This window comes from Mastigoproctus giganteus, chromosome 6 (assembly GCF_048544385.1).
Source record: "Mastigoproctus giganteus isolate SK-2022 chromosome 6, ASM4854438v1, whole genome shotgun sequence".
NCBI lineage: Eukaryota > Metazoa > Arthropoda > Arachnida > Uropygi > Thelyphonidae > Mastigoproctus > Mastigoproctus giganteus.
The window spans coordinates 194,543,394-194,571,091 of NC_143580.1; the positions used below are offsets into that span (position 1 = coordinate 194,543,394).

At 35.7% G+C, this 27,698-nt stretch overlaps 1 protein-coding gene across 1 annotated transcript in view; it reads left to right on the forward strand.

Annotated features, from left to right (window-relative positions):
- The window catches only part of LOC150084850 (protein TSLIG3A-like), a 137,211-nt gene that overhangs the window by 92,738 nt on the left and 16,775 nt on the right, over positions 1-27,698 (forward strand). The window contains exons 8-9 of the mRNA XM_090375595.1: positions 7,489-7,588; positions 19,960-20,042. Of these exons, the coding sequence (XP_090231721.1) occupies positions 7,489-7,588; positions 19,960-20,042 (183 nt within the window). The remainder of the gene's footprint in view (positions 1-7,488; positions 7,589-19,959; positions 20,043-27,698) is intronic.

Genomic DNA, 27,698 nt, shown 5'->3' on the forward strand with positions numbered 1-27,698 from the left:
TCATAGCAGTGCTGAGTGTGAAAGAATATTCACTCAGATGGAGGGTAAAAACAGTTTAGATCTTCTCTTTCTAGTGAAACTTGCAGCCAAGGCTAGGTAGTAGTGCTATTGTTATAAACAAAACTTTGACTCACCACATTTGAAGAGGGAACGGTCTGCACAAATATCTTTCTTGAAACAGTCATAAGCAGTTGATGTTTAACAGACAATCCACAGACAGAAGATTCCTAGGTAAGCTAATGTTTGAAAGAATACTGTACTAGTTAACAATTCTCTAGCTGTATTTTATTATAAAATGTGTATGCTATCAGTGAAATTTAATTTCTAGTACAGTGTGTACTTCATAAAAGTTTTTTTTCTGTTTCCCTCTTGTTTACAATTACCTAATCTCCGTCTTTCCAAAAGTCAAAATTGGCTATGTGTACCTGCTGCTCATTTGAATTCATGTGATACCACAAATCTGGTAATATTCTGGTCTCTCTCTCTCTCTCTCTTGTAAACTCATGGCACTATGTGGCCATTCTGGAGTGTGTGTGTTGTTGTCATATGGCACCAGGGATTCCCCTGTCTCCACGTTGCTTTCATTGTGGGTGAACCAGTTCGTTGGGAAATGCCAGAGATTTAAAAGTGTGTGGGAATTGTTCATGTGTGTAGTGTTCTGTACCGTTGTTCATCTGGTCATTTAGCCGTTGAACCCCTACTGAGGCCCAACATTGCCCACGTATGCCCTGTGGAGGCATACCAGGAACCAAATAGCCTTAGATTCACGCTGGCAGGTCCTGCCGCTTAATTTCCTGGGATTTTTGCGGCTAGGACCTAAAAAAAAAAAAAAAAAAATCTGTGCTATCGTAGGGGTAATGTCACAGGTTTGCTAGGCCGAGTTTTGGGCATAAGGTAATTTTATGTTAAGAGAAGGTGAGGAGACTGAAAACTGGGGGAAAAGACAGAAATATAGGACCAATAGAGTAGATAGCTCCAGTTTTCATTGGGGCATGCCCATGCCCCACCAGAGTAGAAGTTTTGGGGTGGCAAGGAGGGGAGGGAACAGAGAATCCCCCCACAAGGAAGTGGGAATAATAGGTGAAGGGGGCTAGGGTGTCCTCTTCAGATCGCCATCAGGCTGCTTGCAGCTGTGCTGCATTTAGTCTGTTCTCGGTTTTATCACATATGGGGCAAGCCCCTCCTTGCTTTTTTTTTTTTCCATGTGATCAGCACTCTTCTTGTCCAAGTACTAGTCACCTGCGAGCTTCAGTTTTCTGTCACATTTGGCAGCAATTTTTATCAATCTCTGTATACATTGCTGTAGATAGCTAGTAGTGTTTTTCTCCTGGTGAATAGGTCTTGCGCATACTGGGAGAGCACCCTATATTCCTCCTCAATATCCAAAAAGTGGTGCTCCAGTCCTTTTGGGAGGTATCTCAATCTTGTTATTACTAACCCTCTGAGGTCTTCATAGTGTTGACAATCATAGGCTATGTGGCTCCAGCTTTCTCTCTCCCCATATGTAGTTGGGGTCCTCAACAAGTCCGAAGCCAAAACAGCTTCTCCTTGTAGGGTCCATGTCGGGTTGCAGAGTTTGGAAACGAGACACTTTAGAGGAGATTTTATTGAGGCGTTTAAGGCTCTGAAAGCATCAGTAAAATGAATGAGGATGAAATTTTCAAGATTATAAATGATGCTAGAACTAGGGGACATAAATTCAAGTTACGGGGGGAGACGTTTAGATTGGACTGCAGGAAGTTTTATTTTAGCCAGCAAGTTATAAATTACTGGAATAAGTTGCCTACGTGGGTGGTAGAGGCTGACAGTTTGAGGAAATTCAAAGGTCATCTGGATAGTACCTTCGGGTGAGGGAAATGCATAGGATGATAGGTTTAATTCCCTTTTCTTTTATTAATTATTAGGATTTTTTTTTTTTTTTTTTGGCTGGTGCAGCATAAGCCATAGGCTTTCTTGCACCATTTGGCCAGTACTAATATTAATATCGTTGTCATATGGTGCCCTGGGAAGTACCAGGCCAGCTGCTTTGGGTATATTTTCCGGAGGTCTGGTAGAAATCTTTTTGTTACTTCGCCTTTTGTAGTCTCTCTCCACCTTCTCTGCCAAAGTTCTAGGAGGTGGGTCTGTAGCCTAATTTTTTTGTTTTTTAGGTTGGCACCGGGTCAGTTGTGTATCCTTGGTGGGTGGCTGCCACTCCCCTGGCCAGCAAAAACAGAACCCTGCCCGAACAGCCTCCAAGTCCAGGGGAAGTGCTCCTGCAATGACGGGGTACTTACCGTGCTGCAAGCACGTGTTGTTGATAGCAGAGCAGTATGATCCTTTGAGTCATTTCTAGTGTTCTTTTGTTGGCTACCAGGCCATTCTGGAGTATTAACATAAAATTTATTTATTTATTTAAGTTTTCATGTGAGTTATTTATTAGCATTTCAAAATTAATATTAACATTATATACCATCCCTTTTTATTTATTCAGTTCTTAGAACTTTGTGATCACCCCTTGTATCTTCTAACTGAAATATTAGAAACCTTTGTTCAGTAGTATGCAGATGGAGAGGAGGAAAATGCTGTTTCAAAATGCAAATCAAAATTTTTATTTTCACATTATTGTTGTTGTTATTATTATTTATTATAATTTATTTAAATGTTAGTAGGGTTTTTTTTTTTGGAAATTTTAGCCATTCCCCATATCACTGAAAATTGAAACATCCAGTAGGGAATTCTGGGATTTTATCCTTATAATTTCTCACTGGAGTTCATGCCACTACCTCACTGTCTTTGTCATTACATATATTGCCTCATGTGCGAAACAGAAACAGTGGCTGGTGTGCAGGTTCCAGACAGCACTTGATAAGATAAATTTAAATCCATGAATAAAGAACAATATAACTGAATTTCAGAGGTAATATTAGTTGTTGGTGCACAGCTGTCTGATATAGAAGTATTTTAGTGAAAATTAAAGGGAAAAAAATTAAATTTTCAGATTAGTGGAATATACCTTAACTAGTACTTCATTTTTTTTTTTTTTTTTTTATATTTTTATCACAGTTTAGACACATCAGATTTTTTATACTCTGCTCATAAGTGTTTTGGTTGCTGTTAGCACCATTGTTTGATGGTTTGCTTCACTACTTCATCTCTGTTGAATTAGCATCCTGTCAGATCATGTTTCAGTCTTCCAAAATTGTGAAAATCTTAAGGTGACAAGTCTGAACCTGCATGTAGGCTTATCAGTTACTGTGCAGTTTCTGCATGGTTGCTATAGTGTGTTAAGACATTGTATGTGATTGTAGTCACACATACTATTAGTCAAACTTTTGGATCTGTTGTTCAAAATTATACACAGACCATCTTTGAGGATCTGTACATAATTTTGTGAGTTGAATGTTTTGCCTCTACACATGAAATAACACAGCAGTGAGTCAAAGAACAGCATGAGCATAATCTTTCCAGTGCTTTTGAATACTGAATTTTTTTTTTAGCTGTCATGATGCCTGATATTTCCACTATGTGCAGTGTTGCCTGCAGTGCGACTCCCTTCCAGTAACTGTGTGAGCCAAGGAGTAATTTACTTTCTCTTTGTAGGTGCTGCGGACAATCCCATTTGGAAAGGTTGAGACATTTGGGAACCCATTTTGCACAGACCTTCCTGTTTTGAAATTTGTCATGGATGATGGTGTAGGTGGTACAGCAGTGACCACACCAACAATAGTTGTATTGATCTGCCCTGATTATTAGTATTAGTAGTAGAAAATAATGCAAGGAAGCAAGCTTATACAGCATCAGCAAAAAAAAAAAAAAAAACTCAACTGCCCATCTGATCTGTTCATCCCCTCTAATAATATCTCTAATTCTTATTTAATTTATTCAAACTACCCACTTCCACTACACCAAATGGTAGTTTGTTCTTATAGTCATTTGCTTCCTGGCTGAAAGCAAATTTTCACCCATCTGTCCTACAGCCATCCTTTATCAATTTAAGTTTATGACTCCTTGTGTGTGTCCAAGAAAGAGTAAGAATACTCTTTCTTGTCAAGTTTCAATTATTTTTTGGAACCAGTTCCTTTGTCCCTATGTCATAGTATCCACTCAGAGTTGGTTAGACAAGACTGCCTTATAACAAATCCATGCTGTGACTGCAGTGTACTGTATTCCTGTCTAGTGATCCTGCATTACTTCTTTAACCAATGACTTCATTATTTTCCCTGGAATGAACAGAAGTGAAGCTAACAGTCTGTAATTACTCACATCACCCTTTGATCCCCCCTTTTGTGAATTGGGGATAGATTGCACATCTTCATTCTGCCAGAAAGGACCTCCCCTGAATCCAGGGATGCTCTCATAATTATGGATAAAGGTTTGCTTACCTCTTGCTGCCTCCTTTAATATAACTTGATAGAACCTGTCCACCCCAAGCACTTCTTTTTTACAGTTAGTTTCAACAATTTCTCTTCCACTTTCTTCTCTGTTATCACAAAATCATTCAGCTCCCTCTTAGAATGTGATACACTTCTGGCATTCCCTTCCATAAAAAATTCTTTGTGTGTGAATATAGATGCAAAATACCTATTCAGTTGTTTGTCTGCAACCTGAGCAGGTTCATCAACAGTTAAACCGTTCATATCTATTGTGTTAATGTGGTCCATCCCCTTCCTGCTAGTGTTTACTAAGTGAAGAAGTCTGCATTCGTTGCCAAAGACTTCTCTGATTTATATCTACTATAGGATTCTATATCACATGATAATTTATATACATTCCATGCATTTTTCTTCTCTGCCACAAATCCAATCAGTACATCTGACATCCATTGTCTGTTACCTTGCTTACTATTCATTAGAAGAATAACTTCTATTGAGAACTCAATGCACAAAAAACAGTAATTTAATTCATTGTAGCTATTACTCACACATAAAATTCATTAATGTATTGTATTGAATATCAGTACAGGCATACCCTGCTTTATGACAATCCGTATTTACGACACTTTTTAATTATACCCTGTGTTCCGTTCCTGAGACACCTGATCCGCACTAACGACAAGTCTCTCACATTAGATACCAAGAGTAAAATCATTAAATTGAGTGATGATAGTGTATCAAACAGTGAGATCGGATGTAGGCTAAGCTTACCTCGCACTACAGTTATTACTGTTCTTAAAAACAAAGAGAAAATTCTAAGTGAAGTGAGAAGTGGTACACCAGTCAGTACAATAGTTGGTGCCTCTGTAGCCAGGTGGGCAGCAGCAGCAGCAGTGCGTAGCACACGCTTCTTGATTAGACCGGGGTTCGAGCCCGTGACCACCAAATACGGAGGATGCTGAAAGGTCAGGGAATGACCACCGCATATCCCCGGAGCAATATGGCCTTAGTTGCTAATGTTCCTAAAAAAAAAAAAAAAAAAACCCAAATAACCAACCAAAGTACAATAGTTCGTAAATGTGACAATATTATTGCTGATATGGAAAAACTTTTATTGGTGTGGATAGGTGATCAAACTAGCCAGCTTGTTCCCTTAAGCCAAGTGATCATCCAGAATAAGGCCCCAAGTCTCTTTGCTGAAATAAAAGCCAGGAGAGGGGAGGCAGCTAAGGATGCTGAATTTGCTGCCAGTAGAGGCTGGTTTAATAGATTTAAGCATAGGAACAACCTCCATAACATTAAAATTCGAGGTGAAGCTGCAGTTAATTTTCCTGATGAGCTTGCCAAGATCATTGATGAAGGAGATTATTCTGAAATGCAGATTTTTAATGCTGACGAAACCGGCCTCTACTGATAAAAAATGCCTTCAAGAACATTTATAGCAAAGGAAGAGAAGTCAATGTCAGGATTTAAAGTAGCAAAAGATAGGCTAACCCTTTTGTTAGGTTCCAGTGCTGCAGATGATTTTAAATTGAAGCCTATGCTAATTTATCATTCAGAAAACCCAAGAGCTTTAAAGAATTATGCAAAATCCAATCTTCCTGTTTATTGGAAATCAAATTCAAAAACATGGTTTCTGCATCACTTTTTGAAGAGTGATTTTCAAATTACTTTGAGCCTGCAGTTAAGGAATACTGTACAGAAAAGAAAATTCCCTTCAAAATTTTACTTCTTTTGGATAACGCACCTGGCCACCTTAACCCAAATGTTCAAGTAATTTTCTTCCCTGCAAATACTACTTCATTGCTTCAACCAGTGGACCAAGGTGTTATTGCTGCATTTAAATCATATTACCTAAGGAGAACATTTGCTAAGGATGTAGCTGCAATAGACAGGGAATCTGAAAGTACGCATAGAGCAAATATAGTAAAAGAATTCTGGAAAGGCTTCACGACCGTGGATAGCATCAAGACTATTAGGGATGCATGGGATGAAGTGAAACAGTCAATACTTAAGTGTTTGGAATAAGTTGTCTCCAGTTTACTACTGGTGATTTTGAAGGATTTGAAAGTCACATTGAGTGAGGAGGCTACTACAAATATTGTAGATATGGCAAGGCAGTTAGAGCTAGAAGTGGAGCCTGAAGATGTTACTGAACTTCTTAGGTCACATCACAACCCCTAATTAATGAAAATCTTCTAGAACTTGAAGAGGATTCTTATCCTGAGGATGTATAGAATCCCATTCCTAAAGAACTAACTTGCAAGAAACTATCAAAAGCATTCAGGCTTTTAGAAGGAGCTATGTCCAATTTTGAAAGAAGTTCCAAAGTAAATGCTGGTATTTTAGATCAATATGCCTTTTTCAGAGAAATCTACAGAGAAAAGAAAAGAAGACCCACAATTCAAACTTCATTGGAGTCCTGCTTTCATAAAAGACCATCCTCTGAAATCTTAGATCAGCTTTCAACATCAAGTGAAAGTCCTTCTCGAGCATCAACTAGGCCTACAAAAAGTCCATCCAAATTGCCTGCAAGAGCGTTTAGCTGTAGATGAAGAAGATCCAGATGATGTAGAATTGAGATCATGCAGAAGCAGGTTTTTATCATTTATTTTGTCAAAGTAAGGGTTTTAAATTATCAATCCCCTCTAATCGTATCTGCAACCTCCTACTTTTTAAATTTTCCAATCTTTTACTATTAACAATTTTTTCATCCCATTAATGCTGCCAAACATAGTGTTTACATTTTATGTTTGAAGGTCACGAGCCTTTATGTAAATGTAGAGTGGAGTGACTTTATTTCACAATTTTGTAAGTTGTTGCATTAATATTTAATTGCAGTGTTAATGGTAAGCGCTATGTTTAATTTTTTGGGACTTTCGAGCATCACATGCATCTGCGAGTGAAAAAAAGGTAGTGATCCACTTTATGGTGATTTCCGTTTTATGACAAAGGCCTGGAACCAAACCTGTCGTAACTACGGGGTATGCCTATAGTTCAATGGAATTAGAGCAAAGTGGCATTTAATATGCGGAGTTTTGTCTGCCAGTGTAAAGCATTTAGAAGTGTTATAATTTATTTAATTTAAGAAATTTCATTTTATAAAATCCTAATTATATTGTTGTTTCTCAAGGACAAAGAAGACCTTATTGCCAAATTTTTTTTACCCAAACGTCGACTTTTGAGTATAGAACCTTCAGTAGGTTTAGCAGACCTTTTGGCCGCACGAGAAGGTATCAAATCTATTTTTTATCTTTTTTTTTTATTATTTATTTATTTATTTTTATTATTACTTTTGCTTATTGTTATCTTTGTGATGCTAAAGTATCCATTTTTTTTTATTATAAGGTGTGTATCGAAGTTCTGTGATGTTATTTTTTAATGATTGTTAAGCATAGTTGAAGGAAAAATGGATGGTACTACTAGAGATAGAATAAGTGGATGGTGGATCCACTTATTCATTAATGCTCACAATGGTCATGTGAACATTAATGCAAAGAGAACTTACTCTGGGTAGGGCTGAAGAGCTACCAGGAAACAGGTAGCATAGAGGGAAAATAGAGAATGGAAGGCTACAAGTCCAGAAAGACTGATTTGTACTATCATAGTGATTCATGCACCCACTGGATATAACAGATTTGAATGATGAAAATAATGTTTAAGTATAGTTGTTGTTTCTAGATTACATTTTTTAAAAAGTAATTTTTTTCCCTTCATTTACTTGCTATTCCATTCTGTCATCTCTGAAGTAGTCGCTTTGAGACTTGATATGTCAAGTTCCATGATTTTTTTTTATCCCATTCAAATATATCCTTTGGATTTTTTTTTTTTTTTTTTTTTTTTTTTGTGGATCTTTAACACATCAGTTGTTTTCTTTGTTTGTGGGTATTACAAGCTGCCATCCTTGAGGTCCTTTCAAGGAGAGATAATATAGCAAGTTCAGTGATTCTGCCACTGTTGAAACATTTCTAGAGCTTTTTTTAGCATCATCATCATCATCAGCCATTTTCAATCCACTGCAGGATGAAGGCCTCTCCAGCAACTTTCCAGTTCCTTCTGTTTTGAGCACTGGCCATCCATTTACTACTCAAAAACTCATGAATTTCATCTATCCATCTCCGCCTTTGTCTTCCAGGTTTTCTTCTAGCTCCTCTTGGGTACCATTCTGTTATTTTCTTAGTCCATCTGTCATCATGTCTTCGAGCTATGTGTCCTGCCCAAGACCATTTTAGTTCTTTAGTTTTGATAAGAATGTCCTTTACTTGAGTTTGCTGCCTAATCCATGTGTTTTTCTTCTTATCTAACAGTCTGATTCCCAATATAATTCGTTCCATTCTTCGCTGTGTAGTTCTTAGCTTCTCTTCCATTCTTTTGGTGAGTGCCCAAGTTTCACTTCCATAAGTCATGGTGGGGAGTATACATTGATTCATTATTTTACGTTTCAGACAAACTGGGATATTGCTCTTCAGTATGTGACTATATTTCCCGAATGCTGTCCATCCAAAATTTATTCTTCTCTTGACTTCCAGCCATTTATCATTATTACAGCTAATAACTTGTCCCAGATAAGTATACGACTCCACCTTTTCAATTACTGCTCCTTCAATCATTATTTCCCTTTCCGTGGCATACTTGTTCATCATTACTTTTGTTTTAGCCATATTCATCTTTAGTCCAAAATCCTTACTAACTGTGCATAACTGATTAAGATTTTCCTCTAATTCTTTGGGATCGTGGCTTATGACCACAATGTCATCTGCAAATCGTAAATGGTTTAGGTACTCTCCGTTCACATTGACTCCTTTCTGCGACCAGTCTAATCTTCTGAAAGCTTCCTCAAGGGCAGCAGTAAACAGCTTCGGAGATATTGTGTCTCCTTGTCGAACTCCTTTCTCGATTTTAAATTTGCTACTGTCTTTGTCTAGTCTAATAAAGGATGTAGCACTCTCATATATTTTCTTCAAAATCATAATATATGGAGTATCTATGCCTTGTCTTTCCAGTGCCCGAAACATTGCCTTATGCTGTATGGAGTCAAATGCCTTTTCATAATCCACAAATGCTAGGCATAATGGTGTTTTATATTCATTTGCTTTCTCCATTAGCTGTGATATTACGTGAAGGTGATCCATAGTTGAGAATCCTGTCCTAAAGCCAGCTTGCTCTTTCGGTTGATTCTCATCAAGTATTCTTTCTAATCTGTTAGTAATGACCCTTGTGAACAACTTGTAGATATGGGATAACAAGCTAATTGGTCTATAATTTCCAATTTCTGATTTATCTCCTTTCTTATGAAGCAAAACTATGATTGCATTATTCCACTGCTTAGGCATCACACCTTTTCTAATGCACTTTGTGAAGAGCCTTGCCAGTTTTTGTGTTATGTCTCTTCCTCCCAATTTTAACAACTCTACAGTAACTTCATCTTCCCCCGGGGCTTTCCGATTCTTCATTTTCTTCAATGCATGTTCTACCTCATCAGGAAGAATATCGGGTATGTCGTGTGTGTTGCTACTTTGCAATCCATCTTCCTCACTGCTGGTATCATTCCCTCGCTCCTTGTATAATTCTCTATAGTAGTCTTCTGCTATTTGAATTATGCCTTCTCTGCTGTTTATAAATACACCATCGCTATTCTTCAGTTTCAGTATCATTTGTCTTTCTGTATTACTGCTCATGGCTGCTGATTTAAATCCTTTGTTTTCCCTTAATGCTTGTTCTACTTTTCTTGTGTTAAATCTTCTTATGTCCTCTCTGAGTCTCTTTCTAATGGCTTTGCATAACTCAGTATACTCAATTTTCTCCCTGGCAGTGTTTTTCTTGCTCTTCATTTGTCGTCTTTGGTTCATCATGACAAGTGTTTCTTGACTAATTTTTTCTTCTTTGGATTTCTGTTTCCCTATAGGTTTCTTGGGCTTTATCACTTCCAGAAAGTTGTAATATTCCTCGTCGATATCTTGGTCCTGAGCAGTCTGCAGAAGCTCAAACTTGTTCTTAAGTTCCAGTACATACTGCTTTTTCTCCTCCTCTGTTATTTCAAAGACCTTTGTATTATTTACTCGAGTCAGTTTTTTCCTTTCCTTTCCTACATCTATATCAAGTGTACATCTTACCATTCTGTGATCACTGCCAACATTTACCTTATTCAGGACGGTAACATCATTCACAATATATCTTCTGTTAGTGAGGATGAAGTCGATTTCATTAGTTGTTAATCCATTTGGACTCTTCCATGTCCACTTTCTGTTCACCCTTTTCTTGAAAAAAGTGTTCATTACTGACATTCCTTGAGATTCTGCAAATTCCACAAGTCTTTCACCTCTTTTATTTCTTTCACCAATTCCAAAATTTCCTATAGTTCCTCTTTCTGCGCTGTTTTGCCTTTTTCCAACCTTAGCATTGAAGTCGCCCATAATAATAGTGTAGTGGGTTTTCTGCTCATCTAGAAGGCTCTCAATTTCAGTGTACATTTCTTCAACCTCTTCATCATCATGGCTCGATGTTGGTGCATAAATCATTATAATCTTTAGCTTGTACCTCTTAGAAATCTTGAGTATTAGTCTTGACACCCTTGGTGATGTACTTTTGAATTCCAAAATGTTTTTAAAATCTTTATGGACCAGAAACCCAACTCCACCTTCACTCCTTTCACTGTTTCCATTGGTGTACAGCAGATTTCCACTTGATAAACTTATAAGTGATTCATTTCTTCTTCTTGTTTCTTTTTAGCATACAGCATGAAATTTCCCTATCCTTGAGTCCCTTCAAGGCGAGACTATAACTTCTGCCATTATTGGAAACATTTCAAGAAGGCTTCTTTTTATTTATTTATTTTTTTTTTTATTCCTTTCAAGGATGTCCTATGATTTTGCCTGGATCTTCAAGGTATCGTGAAATTTCCCTATCCTTTAAAGAATCAAGAACAAGTATAAGGAGCTAGCTGAATGTTTGACAATTTCTGGCCAACAATAAGAAGGCTGTTGTTCCATACCCTCTAAGATTTGTTGGATCTAGTTCCCTACAATTTTTTCTTATTCAAACTAAACTTTTGCATGCAAAGGATGATTTCATGACATTTCAGCAATATAGGAAAAATTTGCAGAATTTACTGAAAGAACTCACAAAATGGGCATTGGAAAATGCTTTCAACAGCAGCTGAATTTGCCTGTTAGCTTCATAAAGTTAAGCAAATAGATATTTATACACAATACACATTGTTGCACTATATGCCTAAAAATTACATCATCATTTATTTTTGTCATACTAAAATTGTTAATTACCAAAAGTGGAATTCATTCCTACACAAAAAAAAAAAAGTGGTGAACTCGTCAATTCATTACTTGCCAATTTCATTCTAGATTAAATGATGAATCATCAGCAGGCTCATCACTCGGCCAGTATGCAATATTTAAAGTGTGCTGTAACCATTGCTTTTTTGATATAATGGAATAATCACTTCTGTCTCTACTGTCAGAATTCATAAATATTATTGGGTGAGAGTGTCTCAGTTTTTTGAACAAATTGGCAAATTTTCCTTTTGGGTCAATTCCTTGATATTCAAGCCCTTGATACAGTCGATTTGCCAGCACACACTGGGCCAATGTGGCAGATTATGGTCCATTTCCCTCAACACAAATTGTCGAGGAGGCTTCCATCCTGCAGTGGATTGATAATGGCTGCAGTTTACTTTTTTTTTTTTTTTTTTTTTTTTTGTCAAATCTAGTGTGAGATATGAACCTGTCTTGATATCTGACTTTCTGCCACCCATCATTGGAGGTATGGTGTGATCATCAAAGATGGAAATTGAATGCAGAGATGCATATAGTTTAACTTCAGTAACTTCAGTGGTTGTTTCAAAATTCACTGATTCATCACTTTATTGGGTACTCTTATGTAATAGTGAGTAGATCCCCTTAGCTCTCGAAATAGCCATGACATGAACTCAACAAGATATCAAAAGTGTGCCACAGGGATGTTTGTCCATGTTTACTTAGTTGCTATCCACAATTGTTGCATATGGATTGTTGCAAATGTCTACTCTGAAGAGCTCATTCCACCTTGTCCCACAGGTGCTCAATTGGATTGAGATCTGGTCACTGGAAAGGCTACCACAGTAGGCTGAATTCACTTCTACATTCCTGGAACCAGTTCTGTACAATTCTGGCCTTGTTACATGGTGGATTATTCTGTTGGAAGAACCCATTCATAGATGGATACACCGCAGCCCTGATGTGCCTGGTTGTAACATTTAGATGCAGTAAGTTATCTGGAAATTGTTCTCCAGATAACCTGTCACATCCAAACGTTGTTCCACTAGTATCAAAGTGCCCATGTGCACCATGACAACACTCCCAGTACCATTACACCACCACAACCAACCTGCACTGTTGACACTTGGCAGGATGTACCCATTCACTCATGCTGTTTTCTCCATATCCGACTCTTACCATCAGTGTTAAACTGTAATAAGTGCGACTCCGTAGCCAGGTGGGAAGGAGCAGCAGTGCGTAGTACACGCTTCTTGATTAGACCGGGGTTCGAGCCCGTCACTACCAAATACGGAGGATGCGGAAAGGTCAAGGGAATGACCACCGCATATTCCCGGAGCAATATGGCCTTAGTTGCTAATGCTCCTAAAAACCAAATAACAAACAAACAAACAAACTGTAATAAGTGTGATTCATCAGATCAGACAATGTTTTTTTCAATCTCTCACTGTCCAGTGTTGGTGTTCCTGACCTCACTGTAACTGCACTGTCTTGTTTTTTTGCTGTCAGCTGCATTACCACACCCACATTAGGTACAATGACTTGTGCATTCTAAAATGCCTCCTTGGTTTCCACTATGTTGTTATTTGACTGACTGTTATCAGTCAAATAACAACATAGTGGAAACCAAGTTACCTTGCCCAAGTCATTTTAGCTGTCACATCAACAAATTATTTATGACTACAGGATTGTCCCTGGTTGGATGTTATTTGGTCTCAATACACCTGAGACTTAATTGTATGTGAAACCCCAGCAGGGTTGCAGTTTCTGAGATATTCATAGTATCATGCCCGATACTGACATGTTCAAAATTATTTGAGCATGGCATCCCTATATATCTGCCAGCCTGCTTTTTATATCACTTGGTATGAACATATTATGCTGTTACTAATTCTCCATTTCATGAAAAGGATAATGGCCAAAGTGGCTACTCTGTTTATAATCCTGTAATCTTTACATTTGTTATGTTTAATTTGAAGTTTTGAGGTTGGAAATGTCTTTAGTGGGGTTAGTTGAATTTTTGCATTACAAAAAACATTATGAAAAAAGGTGGAATAATGTAACATATAATAATGTCTGCAGCCCAAGTTGTAACATATGAAATATAGTTTGTTATATGACGTAACATATAATAATGTTACATCATATAATATTCTCCAAACAAATTGAATTTCAACACAGAGGAAATCCATGTGCACATATATTATTATGGTTAAACAATTCACCTAATTGTTTAACCATAATATGCAAGAAATTGTAGCCTGTTTGGAGAATATTATATTATAGATTTATTTGAAACGAATTGAATGTCAACATGGCGGAAGTCCACATGCACATCTTAACAACTTAAAGTTTATGAAAATGTATAATTTAAGGTAGATATAGTGTGAGTTCTGTCGTTATGGAAAACAATAGTGAACATAAACAGCCTCCAGCCAAGACCGCAACCCAAAATAAGAAAGAGAAATTAGAAGAAGAAAAATACTTTCCAGTCTGTCTAAAACAGCCGCACAACGTATGAAAGAATACCATGAATGAAACAAAAATTTACAAACTGTTGATGATTCCCAAAAAAAATTTTGTTGCTATACCAATATAAATTATAACAATGCCTATAAAGAAATCAAAAGAAAAATTGATGACGATCCGTTTGGATACACTTGCAATGTATGGTGGGGGGGGGGGGGTATCAAAAAGTTCGTACCCCTACCTAGAAATAATAGCCCTAGAAAGGTGGAACTTCACAGGAACTTTAATCCTTTTCTATGTATTCTCCATGTATAGTAACACATTTCTCCCATCTGTGGATCAGTTGTTTAATGCCTTGATCATAGAAGTCCGCACTTTTTCCCTGAAACTACGATCCCACTTCATTGGTGACTTCCTGAGATGAATCAAAGCGACGTCCATGCAGTGGTTTCTTTATTTCTCGAAACAAGAAGTCTGATGTCATCATTTGTCACCAATCAATCAAAAAAGTTCTCAACTCCACATTACACAAATCCAATAGTTGGTTGGTGAGAACATTGCATTCGACATTGCTTCTGAAAAGGCATCAGCAACCTTGGAACCCATTGTGTGGAGACCTTAGACATGTGCAGATAGCCATGTAAAATTCTGTGGGCAGACCGATAACTAATTCCTACTGCATTTGTGATGAAATGAATTGTCACACATCTGTCACTTAGCACCATCTGCTCAACCTTTGCAACCATCTCACTGTCTGTGGATGTTAATGGCCTTCCTTCTCTTGGCTCATCAAAGACACTTGTACGATCACACTGGAACTCCCGTTTTCACTTTTTTACAGTGTCATAGGATGGACAATTCTGTCTATATACAGCTTTCATTTCTTTGTCAATATCCTGAGCTTCCTTGCCCCGCAAATGCAAGAACTTGATCACTGCTCGATACTTCACTTTGTCAACCATAGCATTCTTCCTCAGATTCTGGGCTCCACCTCTGGTGTATGATCACCCATAGGAATGAAATTTCACATGTTAGATATTGAATATGTAGGCAACTTATATTAAAAACTGCATCTTCCTACTGATGTTTTATCTAGGTCAGGGTACGAACTTTTTGATACCCCCTCGATTTCATATGTGACCAAAACCAGTTCCTGACACCTAAATCACCATCGGACGAAGCAAATGAAATGGTAGTAGCAATCAGAATGATAGATTCGTTATGTTGTGCAGAAAGAAATTCTGAAAATTCAAAATAGAAATATAACCTGTTATAGAAATAATAAAATAAACAGGCAAAAATTTCGATTTGAAGCACCATTTTGGCCTATGTCACAGACTTTAATTTTAATCCCTGTGGCTTCAACAGACACTTGAAGATCAGCATTTAGAAAGGAATATAAAATGATGCATGAATCATTGGAATTAGATGATCGTGCCACTTTCGTAAAATTTCTCCCAAAATTTGGAGAAATTTTTCAGAATTTGGCACAGTTCGCTACATACACCAGCTAACTTTTTTTCAATTATGGACATACTGAATTTAATCCTTTCAGAAGTAAGTTTTTCAAAAGCTCAGACTCCCTATCTTCACTTTTCCATAGGGCTGGGCTGTGTGAAGTGAATTGCTATTAATTTCTTCTTATTTTGACTTGTCTAATGAATAAATGATTTTTTTTTTTCTAAAATGTGTATTTTTATGTATTACAACAATTAGGGTGTCGTGATCTACAGATGTTTTCAATGCCTGCCGGATTACGTACCTGGTACTCTCTCCTCCCATACACAGCCTGGTTTCTCATTTAGATTATTAGCAGATTGGCATGTATTCACTAATTGAGATTACCTATTGTCTGGTGAGATCATTACCTCTCAGGATAGCACTTCAGTTTTTTAAACAAATGGCAAGATGCTGTTTTTTGTTTAAAAAATATTAGCAACTTAGGACTCCTGAAAAGTGGTGTGAGCATTAGTAGTATTGGCATTGACTCTTGTCTGCTCTTGCTGGAGGAACTGAAGCAGCATAAAAGACAAAAATTGAATGCACAGTTGCTTACAGGTTGAGATAAGTAACCTCTCTTTTAGAACTCTTGAATTAAGTCCAATACAAACAAAATTTACTGTTGAGAGAGCCAAAAATAACTAAAGGGGTTGTTTTTGCTTCAGTTTCCCACCTTGAAGCAAAACTGAAATAGACTCCATTATTTATTGTGGCAAGAAAAGTAGAAAGTGGGCATAATTAGTTCCTCTTTTAGCTTGTTAAATGCCATGTTTTTGAATCTGAAATGTTCTAACTCATATTACAATTTTGTATGAAACCATGTATATACAATTACACAAAAACTACTCTATTTGAGTAGTTTTTAACGAAGTAGAGGGATATCTACTTCGTTAATGCAATATTGGTTTATAAAAAAATTCTCATTCCCGTCAAAAGGACTAAGCATGTAAAAAATGTATTACATGTGTTACAAAGTCAACATTTGTGGCAAAGATAATATAACCGTACTTTTGGTATGCCCTCTGTGACAGTATAGTGGGTTCACCACTTGTTACTCATTTGGAGAGGTCTGAATTTGATTCCCGTCAGAGATGGAGGAATTCTTAAAAGCCTCTTCAACTGGGGCGGTAGTTAGCCAGTCTCAGGCAAGGGAGTAGGGTTTCCCGTGAATCCTTCTACACACGCGCGCGCGCACACACACACACACACACACATAGGCGCCTCCGTTTGTTTGTTGTTTGTTATTTGGTTTTTAGGAGCATTAGCAACTAAGGCCATATTGCTCTGGGAATATGCGGTGGTCATTCCCTGACCTTTCCTGGCGCCTCCGTAGCCAGGTGGGAAGGAGCAGCAGTGCGTAGCACACGCTTCTTGATTAGACCGGGGTTCAAGCCCATCACCACCAAATAAGGAGGATGCGGAAAGGTCAGGGAATGACCACCGCATATTCCCAGGGCAATATGGCCTTAGTTGCTAATGCTCATAAAAAAAAAAAATCCAAAAACACACACACACTTCTACAGACATAATACACTCAGTACAATGTTATTTATTTACACATCAGCCTAAGTTGCTGATATGTATATAAATAACAATAGCATAACTTTTGTATGGTTATTACAAAGTATGCTGCTCACACCATGGTATTTACCTGTCAAGGTCACTTGCAGAGTGGGGAGTCGGAGCCACATTTCAGTATGAAATATGGGATAAGCTGAAACAGGATTTGCATAATTCATGCTATAGCTTTGAACATTGGCTAATTAGTAGACCACACCACAGTATTTACCTGTCAAGGTCACTTACACAGTGGGGAGTTGGAGCCATGTTTCAGTATGAAATATGGGATAAGCTGAAACATGATTTGCATAATTCATGCTATGGCTTTGAACATTGGCTAATTAGTAGACCAGTGTAAATATTTGAAAAAAGGCCTACATACCCAGGATTCATACTTGGAGAAATAATGTTGCATCACTGGGAAAAACAGAATTAAATAAACGGGTTGAGTTTAAAAAGTGTAAATATTTGCAAACATCAGGATATTCTGTGCAAGTGAGATTTCATGTTTTAAACCAATGTTTTTGTTTTTAGTGGTTAAGTGAACATTTGTTTTTGTGTGAGAAGTGAAAATTTCTGCTGTTCAATGTTTTTAGACATTGAGTTATTCTATACAAGTTAGATTTTATTAATGTTTTGAACTACTTTTATTTTTTAGTGACATCAATATTCAATTCCTGTCAAAAGTGAAAATTACCGCTGTGTCATGAGTATGAAGTCAAAATAAAACAAGTTATGCTTGGATACCAAACTCAGAATCGCTGAAGTTGATAAGATGGTGCATACCAAAACTGAAATTGCAAAGCAATTTAACATTCCTTTACCAAAATTATCAACGGTATTAGAAAATTGGGAAAAAAAAAAAAAAATAGAAGACACTTCTGAATCTGGAATGGTGCTAAAAAGAAGAAAATGTGTACTTGGTGAAAAGCATAGTTTTTTATAAAAGGCTATTGGAATGGTTCCACCAGATGTGGGCATCAATTTTAACAAATTCAGGTCCCCTGATGTAAAAATAGGTTGTTTTGTGATGTGCCTTAGAATCAGTGATTTCAAGTGTAGCAATGGTTGGCTGCAGTGCTTGAAAGAGTGAAACAACTTAGTCTTACTTGATATCTGGAGGAGTCGACAGGAAGAAAACTAGATTGGCTGGAGTCTATAACTAATTCTTGGCGAATATGAAACAAAAGAAATTTTCAACATGGATGAGATGGGAGTGTTTTACAGTCTGCTTTCTGATACACTTGCTGCTCATGGTGAAACTTGGCAGGGGGAAAATTGGGCAAACAGAGGGCGACTGTGCTGTTTTTACAATGAAGATGGCAGTATAAGGCTTTTCTCACTACTCTATTAATAGAGTAACTATTCTCCCTTATTACTAAAATTTTTCCATCATGGATTCTAAAATTGGATAGATTGCATGCAATGCATCCAATTTTAGAATCCATGATGGAAAAAGTTTAGTAATAAGCCAAGCCATTTTGTTTGTACTCATAAGGGAGAATAGTTACTCTGTTAGAAGAGTAATGAGCAAAGCCTTATACTGCCATCTTCATTGTAAAAACAGCACAGTCACCGTCTGTTTGCCCAATTTTCCCCCTGGCAAGTTTCACCATGAGCAGCAAGTGACCAATTTTTCTATGTAATCTAGGAAAATTCTGTGATCCTAGATCACTGTGCTGCACATTCATTCTTTTGGGTTACTGAAGTTATCAAATATTAGATTGCTCTTTCTTCTTCCAGACACCACAGGTATCATGCAACCACTGGACCAGGGTATCATTTGTAGCTTGAAGAAAGCTTACAGATCCTGCATTATATTATCCTCCATCTTTAAGATAAAGCATTTTACCTTCAAGGTGGAATGTGTTAGATGCTCTTTGAAACATTCTGACTTTTTAGAATGGCATTTTTTCCTGTCATAATCTGCTTTTCCAAAAGTGGATTTAACAAGAAGGATGTAGTCCATTTTCTAGAAGATGAATCTACCCATCAAGTGAATGAATGGGAAGAATTGAGGGGACACATGAATTTTGGAGAAGGCTATGCTTGTGTGGCTGACTCTGTTTTTACCATTGCTACACCATCAGATCTATTAAACACTCTGTATATTGACAGTAGTGAAGATTATAATATGAAGTGGTTGTACAAGATGATGAAGAACCTGTCCATAAGATTTGTTATTTAACAAATCTTATGTCCAAAGTGCATTGAATGTTATTGAAAATCTACTGGCCTACAGTGATATTAGCAGTGAGGTGCTAGTAGCCTTTGATCAGATCTGTGCTTTTGGTAAGAACAGTTATAAAACAGTGTTCAGAAGTTGCATTGTTTTTTAAGACAGTGTAAAGCTCTTGAGTTAAATTAATTTAATTTCGAAGCATTAGCCAGTGTATTTACCCATAAACAAGTATATTGGTATACCTCTTCCATTCATTTATAAATTAATTGTTATTGTTTATAATTCAAAATTATAAGGATATCTTTTAATCCTTTGTTAAATCCAACTTTTTTTTACAAATCATTAATGTTTATTGTAGAAAACTTTGACTGTTTTAATTAACAGTTAATGAATTCAACAGATTTTTGTTCTTTCAGAATTTAATTTTTTCCTTCATTTTATATTCATTGATATATTAATTTTATCTAAAAACATGTAAAATTGCAATTTAAAATTTAATTAAAGTAAATTAGGAAAGCCAAATTAGAAAGCTGATTTTGACATGTTCACTTCACAAACCTCATTCTTGCAAAATGAGAGAACTTAGGTCCCTTGAAGTTTGTATTAATGAGTGTTGTTTTTTCAGATATTGCTGTTGTTGAGAAAACCAGCTGTCCATCGGTCAGAAAGAATATCTCTAGCGAAGTTTACAAAGTTCGTATAGGAAATGTAAGTTGTTATTCTCACTTATTAAATCTAAAAGGTGATACCAAGTGATAAAAACCATTAGTATATTGAAATTCTGTAATGCAATCAAACATCCCAAATCTGACAACTTTATGATCAGGGCCTTGATGGATCTTGGAATTTTCAAGATTTCAGGTGATCGTATTTAAAAAAATATATTAAAAAAACCCCCTTTATATGCTGCAGCTTATTGTACATACCACCTATATAAAATACATTGTGAAATAAAGGCTGGAAAAATGTGCGGGTTAACTTGTAATTAACTATGATGCTTTGCTTTAGAAAGCAAAAATATATGTGATTAATTCAAGAAAGTATTCTGCTTATAGTGCCCCTCTTTGGGTATTTACTTCATAGAATGGTTATGCAGTAAAATTCCATTACAATGAATACCATTTGAATGAAAATTTTACAATAGTGAAAATATTTCTAGATCTCGGTTAGCTTCCTGTGTTATTAGTGCTTAAATCTCATTTGAACAAAACAATTTTTACAAAAATTCAGTACAATGAATTGGTTTCAAAATTTGCCTATGGCTAAAATGTACTGGTTTGCAAAGGGGAAAAAAAAACATATTTGGAAAATTTCAAATGCCATTTGTGTAGCCCATATTCTGAATGTGATGTGGGAGCATTTGGTTGAAGAAAAAATGGAAGTTGTAAAAGATGAATGAAAGAATTTATTATCACACCCCTTCACTATGTTTTCCATCTCTTTATACAACATGCTTTTTTTTTTTTACCCCAAGTAATGGTATTGGTATATTCTCGGGTTGAATTTTTATATTTACTTCTGTAGTACACATTTCATCATTTTATTTGTTTATTATTATTTATTATGTATATCAGAAAAGTGCAGCAGAATTTATTTATACAAATAACGATTCTTTTGAAATAATTTTTAGCAGTATTCAGTAGAATGAAATTTCTATATAATGAAATCAATCGTGCACCTCCAAGAAGTTCATTGCAATGGGATTTTACTGTATATATGGGTTTTACAGCATCAGGCAGATAAACTTTCAAATTCATAGAGGAAGAAAACACCAAACACTTGGTTTGTTCAGTGTTTCTTCTCAAATTTAAACTTCACAGCATGTACTTCAGTAAATAAGCTAGTTTAGATAGGAATACAAGAAACAATTTTATATAAAAAAAATATATTAATTAAATATTGAAAACATTCAAAATATTATTGAAAGGGCGAGTGAAAATTGAAAACTGAGAGAAACTCGTGGTTTTTAGGTCTGAATAATCTGTTCTCAGATTATTTAGATCCATTATCTAAATTTAATTTGATATTAAAGTTATATATTATAATATTACCTAATAGTTAATAGGTAATATTAGATATTATATATTGAGTATCTTATTGGTTATTTAAATAATCTTAGAACAGATTATTTACATTTTTAGACAGCTGACTTCACTTTCCTTTCCTTATCCTTTCAATCTTTGGCTGATTTCAATTTTAATTTTAAATTTGTTTTTTATAAAATGATTCTTGCATCCCCAATCATAATTCCTTTATTAGTCTTATGTCAACAAGTGTCTTCTTTCATCTTCTCACCCTCCATGGTACTAAGTACTGTACTGTAGTACTCCAACCCATGCATGGTACTAAGTACTGTAGATTTTAATACCTCTCATGTTTGGGGTTTTCATTTAAAAAAAAAAAAAAAAAAAAAAATCTTTTCAAGGTATACACAGTGTGAAGTAAATGCCCATAGAAAGTCACCACATACAGTAACTGTAAATTCATCTTATAAATACTTTTGCTCTACATAGTAAAATACAGGCAATTCCTGCTTTAAGAGTTTTTTTTTTTTTTTTTTCAAGTATCAACAAAATCGAAAATATGAGCATTAATTGCAAAAAAATGAATGTTAAACATTCATAAATACCGCATTTCAAACCACGCGCGTAGATATACAATACAGTGTACCCAACTTTACGATATTAATCCATTACCATCATATTGTGAAAATATCGTAATGTGAACCCAATAACGTTGTTTTTTGGTAATTCATTCCACAACCTCGGAAGTTGAAATTTTTGCTATATAACTCTCTAAAAGGTCATTTTTATAGTGTAAATTGTATTAGTTACCAATTCAAATCATTAAAATGCACTACACTTTTGTCGATATCATATGCTCTGTTATAAGAATCAATTTTTAACGGTTTTGTTTATTTTTCTAAAGCACATTTCTGGAGGTCATGACCATAAAACAATAAAAACAATTTGCACTTTCCGGTTTATTGGGCTTTTCTGTTACTGCAAGCAGTTATAAACGAATAGTAAACTTGATGTTATTGCATTTGAGAAAATGCTAGTAGCTGGAATTGTGTGGTTTTTATGTTATAATGGTGAAACGTGTTTCGCCTTTACTGAATCAATCATATAAAAAAACATAAATAAATTTTTAGAATCTTCTCTTCTCTTCTCTCTTTTTTTTTTTTTTTTTTTTTTTAAGCTTCGTAAACTTGTTACTCCACGCAAATCGTGTTAGTTGCAATTTGTGTGTTTCATTAAAAAATGCTTATGCATGCTATTGAAATTTATAAAAAGAAGAGAAGGTTATCTTGGAAATAAATGCCTCTTGAAGCATTTCTGAAGAAGCAACACCTTGTGCAACAAACCAACGAGTACCGAGCCAATAATGAGTGATCAACGAGCATGCATTTAGTCAATGATGATGAAGAATAAACATTCTTTAACATTTGTAAGTCATAAATAATTTCTCTATTATTATAATTTGCTTCATTTTACAGGCTATTCTTTGGATAAATCAATCATTGTTTAAACATAAACTAATTAGCTAACTAATTTCATTGTTGATAATGTAACCCTATTTTTAACATTATGTCTATGGGAAATAAATTTCCACTTTACGAGTGTACACTAGGAACGAATTAACTCGTAAAGTTGGGTACTACCTGTATTATAGGCCTTTTAAATATATCATTCTGTAGCACAGGTCACTTTCCAAATGGAACACAGACCGACGAAACGATGAAATACTTAAGTCCTACTTTTCTTTTTCCTTTATATTAAAACAGTTGTAATGCTATGTGGAATGGTCATTTTTTGTGGATAACACCAGGATTGGTAAATATATATTTTAAAGAATGTAAATATCAAGATTGTTAAAAAAAAAAAAAAAAGCAGTTGAAACACTCTTTCTTTAAGTTAAGGAAACACTATGCTCACAAGATAAATTTAGTTTATTGAATTTCTTGTCAAAGTTACAAAGTCCTCTGCCCAATACAGGCATTCCCTGACTTACAGATGATTCAACTTACAGAAATTTGACTTTATGTAAAAAAATTTAAAAAAAAAACCTTATTGTGCTTTTGTATACAATAGAGCATCGAAAATCCGAACAGGCCAGCATTCATTTTTTTTTTATGCTAGTGCCATAACATAATTACAGTAAATGCCAGTTATTGTGATCATGTTTGCAAATTGAGTTTTGATTATATTAAACAGCAATTCATTCCATGAAATAAGCGAAATTCAGAGGGATATTATCCACAGACTATAAAAATGAAGATATAAATACAAATTTATGCTTTTATCTTACCTTACCAATTAACAAAATTAAATGATACATGAAAATTGGAAGAATATTATCCTGTTTTTCACATTAGCAAAATAAAAATAAATTTAAGCTTACATAATATACATACAGTACTAACTCAATATAACACTCTGTAATCTGATATTTATGTTCACCGACTTTTTTTCTTTCTTTCTTTCTTTTTTTTTTTTTTTTTTTTTTGTTGTAAAATCTAAAACAGTAAAATAAAGATAAGAATAAATCAGTAACAAAGAACATGGCACGAACACATTGCAAATAACAAGATATGTGAGTGAGATACAGAGTAAAATTTTTACGAAGTTTAGATATAAGAATGAAGAGATTAGCATTAGTTGAGGCATATGATGCAAGAAAGCAAACTTATAGATCATCCGCCAAAAAAAACCTTACCCTTTCACCCATCCAGTCACTTGAAATGTTTCTCCAGTTCAGCCTTAAAATTTATTCAAGCTGTCAACTTCTACAACAACAGATGAAAGTCTGTTCCAGTAATCAACTACCTGCTGGCTAAAGGCAAACTTCTGCATACCTATTCTACAACTGTCTCTCCTCAGTTTGAGTCTATGCCCCCTCAGGTTCTTATTCTGAGTAAGTGGAAGTATTCCATCAGAATTGAGCCTGCTCAAACCATTCAAGGCCTTTTACATCTCAATCAGATCACCTTGCAGGTGCCTAGTCTCCAGCTGCTGCAATTTACAGAATTTAAGCCTCTCCTGGTAAGAGAATCCCTTTGTTCCTCTCACCAATCTTGTTGCCCTTCTCTGTACCTGCACTCATTCTAGCAACTCTACATCCTTTCTAAAATGAGGCCTCCAGACCTGTATACAGTACTCAGAGTGTGGCCTGACCATTGCCTTATACAAAAGGGATAATCACCTCCTTGTCTCTGCTAGCAAAATTTCTATATATCATTGGCAAAACTCCATAACCTGCTCTGGCAGCCCGTCTGCACTGCTCAGAGAACTTCATATCTGACTGCACAATTACCCCCAGGTCTTTTTCATTCTCCACCTCCCTGAGTGTAGTACCACACGGTTGGTACGTTTCTCTTGGGTTACTGCTACCCATATGCAGTACTTTGCATTTATCAGTGTTAAACTTCAGTTGCCACTTCTCAGCCAATCTACCTAACTTTTCTAGGTGCCCCCGTAGCCAGGTGGGAAGGAGCAGCAGTGCGTAGCACACGTTTCTTGATTAGACCAGGGTTCGAGCTCGTCACCACCAAATACGGAGGATGCGGAAAGGTCAGGGAATGACCACCGCATACACCCGGAGCAATATGGCCTTAGTTGCTAATGCTCCTAAAAACCAAATAGCAACAACAACAATCTAACTTTTCTAGATCCTGTTGCAGTAGTATATTGTCTTTACTATCATTAACAACTCTGCCAACCTTTGTATCATCTGCAAAATTGGACATTAAGCTTGATATACCTTCATCGATATCAGTAATAAATACCCAAAACAACAATGGGTCCAGCACTGAACCCTAGGGGACTTCACTAATAACATTAGTCCATGTAGAGCAGTGTCCATTTATTAGCACTCTGTCTCCCACTCAACCATTCCTCTATCCATTGCGGCAACTTGCCCTTAATGCCATACCGCTCCAATTTGTACAGCAGTCTTCCATGTGCAACAGTATCAAAAGCTTTCCTGAAATCCATGTATATGATATCAAAATTATTTTTTGCATCCAGTTGCTTTGTGACCACATCGTAGTATCCAATCAAATTGGTCAGACAAGACTTCCCCTTAACATGCCCATGCTGTGTCTGAACTATTACTGCCGTCTTGTCTAGGTCATCCTGCATCACTTCTTTAACCAGTGACTCCATTATTTTCCATGGAGCAGAAGTTAAACTAACAGGTCTATAATTATTTACATCACCCTCTGAACTCCCCTCTGTGAATTGGGGATACATTTGCACATCTCCAGTCCTTGGGGGCCTCCCCTGAATCTAAGGATGCTGTCATAATTATGGCTAATGGTTTGCTTACTTCGCTCGCTGAGGTTCTGAACATTTACAGAATTTTATTTTACCGTACTGAAGTTATGGTCTTCGTCTTTTAAAAGGAAGCAGAAATTTTTAATAATTAAATCGAAAATTGAGATTTTAAACAGACTTTCAAAAGGAGGAAGCGGGTCTTCGTTAGCATGATTTTACAAGGTTGGACAATCAAGAAAGTCAATCATAACAGAAATTTAAAAAAAAAAAGGAAAAATTTTAAAGTTTGTATCGAAACTTGATTCAGATGATGGTGGAAAAAAAAAAGAACTATGAGAACAGCTAGTGATCTATCCCTTGAAGATGTTGTTACTGTAGTTGGGTTCTGGAAGCATCAGCAACTAATATCATATTGCTCTGTGTATATGTTTGTAAATTGAATGTTCTGTTTGCTGGATGAAAAACCCGAGTTTTGGGGTGAAAAACCATGCTACCCTTGCCTGAGACTGACTAACTCAGCCACGTTGTGAAAAGGCCTATAAGAATTCCTCCCATTATTGACGGGACTTGGACTCAGGTCCTCTGTCAGAATATATCAGTGAAAACTGAAATCATCTTCAAGACAAGACAATATGCTTGTTTCTGATAGCCATGACAATGACCTTATAATGTAGAGTAATTTCATTAGATAAATTTCTGGGGGGGAAAGTGCATCTTATATGGTGGAATATATAGTAATTAATAAAAGGGGACTGTTTCAAATGCAGGTAATTCGAATATTTGAAACAGCTCAAATATAATGCTTCTGCACATTAAATTTTGTAGTCAACCGTCAGGTGCTGTGGTCTGTCTACTGACAGCAACACGTTTGGACAAGTGCTCTTTGGAAATAACTATAACTGTATTTACCCTTTATTAATTATATTATAGTTAATTTTTTTTTTATCTTCCCTGTGTTATAGCTATAATGGTGGCAAAAAAAAAAAAAAAAATCACAATCTGTGTCGTTACATGTCAGAAATTGATTTCTGCACAGTACATTAATAAAATCAAAATATATTAAGTAAATTGATAAAAGATTGCAGATACATTTTTTATAAGTATTCTTTAAGAAGAAAACTTTTTTTTTTTTTTTTCCTTGTTCTTCAGTGCAACAAGTATATTTTTTCTCTGAAGCATTCATGACATTCTCTGATCCTGTACTAGGCATGCATTTAAAATTTACATACAGTACCTGACAAGGTTTGCTGCAAGTGTCTTTATTGTCATTTGTTCACATTTAATACAATAGAACCGGATAAGAAGTTTTCCAAGGGACCAGAGGTTTAGAACTTCTTATGAGCGAAAATGACGTAAAAGTATGAAATATTAACTAAACAAATAAAAATGAAAAGATACACATACGTATGAATGATTATGTTAATTGTAGGAAAACTATCAAGAATAAAAATTGTCATTTAATGCAAAACAATATTTATTAATTACGATTTAATAAGATTTCAAAAATAACAAGGATGCAATGAGAACAAAGGTAATTAGAATGATAAAAAATCAATTACAATAATTATGAGTAGTACAAAACTAAAAACAAAACTTTTATAATTTTTTTTCAAGTAGCTATCCAGAAAAGACTGCTTCAAATATTTTGGGAAAAGCTTCATACAGAATAGATCAATTTTCCTAACCCATTTCAACACTGACTCAGGAACATTGGGTACACTACGAATGAATTGCTGCAATGAAGAAAAGCCGATCATTGCATCTCGGAATGTTGGTGCAGCAGGCTCATCTAGTTCAGACTCACTCTCAGTCATGTTTTGATCTTCGTTGCAAATATCTTTTAATACTTTGCAGTTCACATGCGATATCATTGTCTACATCAACATAATCATAAAAAATTACTGTAAATCCCAAACTACTCTGTAGGAAATCCCTTCCTGTTCATCACTTTCAACACTATCAACATTTTCTTCTATATCATTATAGAACCCAGCCTTTTTAAAGGAATTAATTTTAACAAGAGGGCTCAGTGTATCCCATGATACTTCTAAATAATGTATTGCAACAAAGAAAATTTAGAACTTTT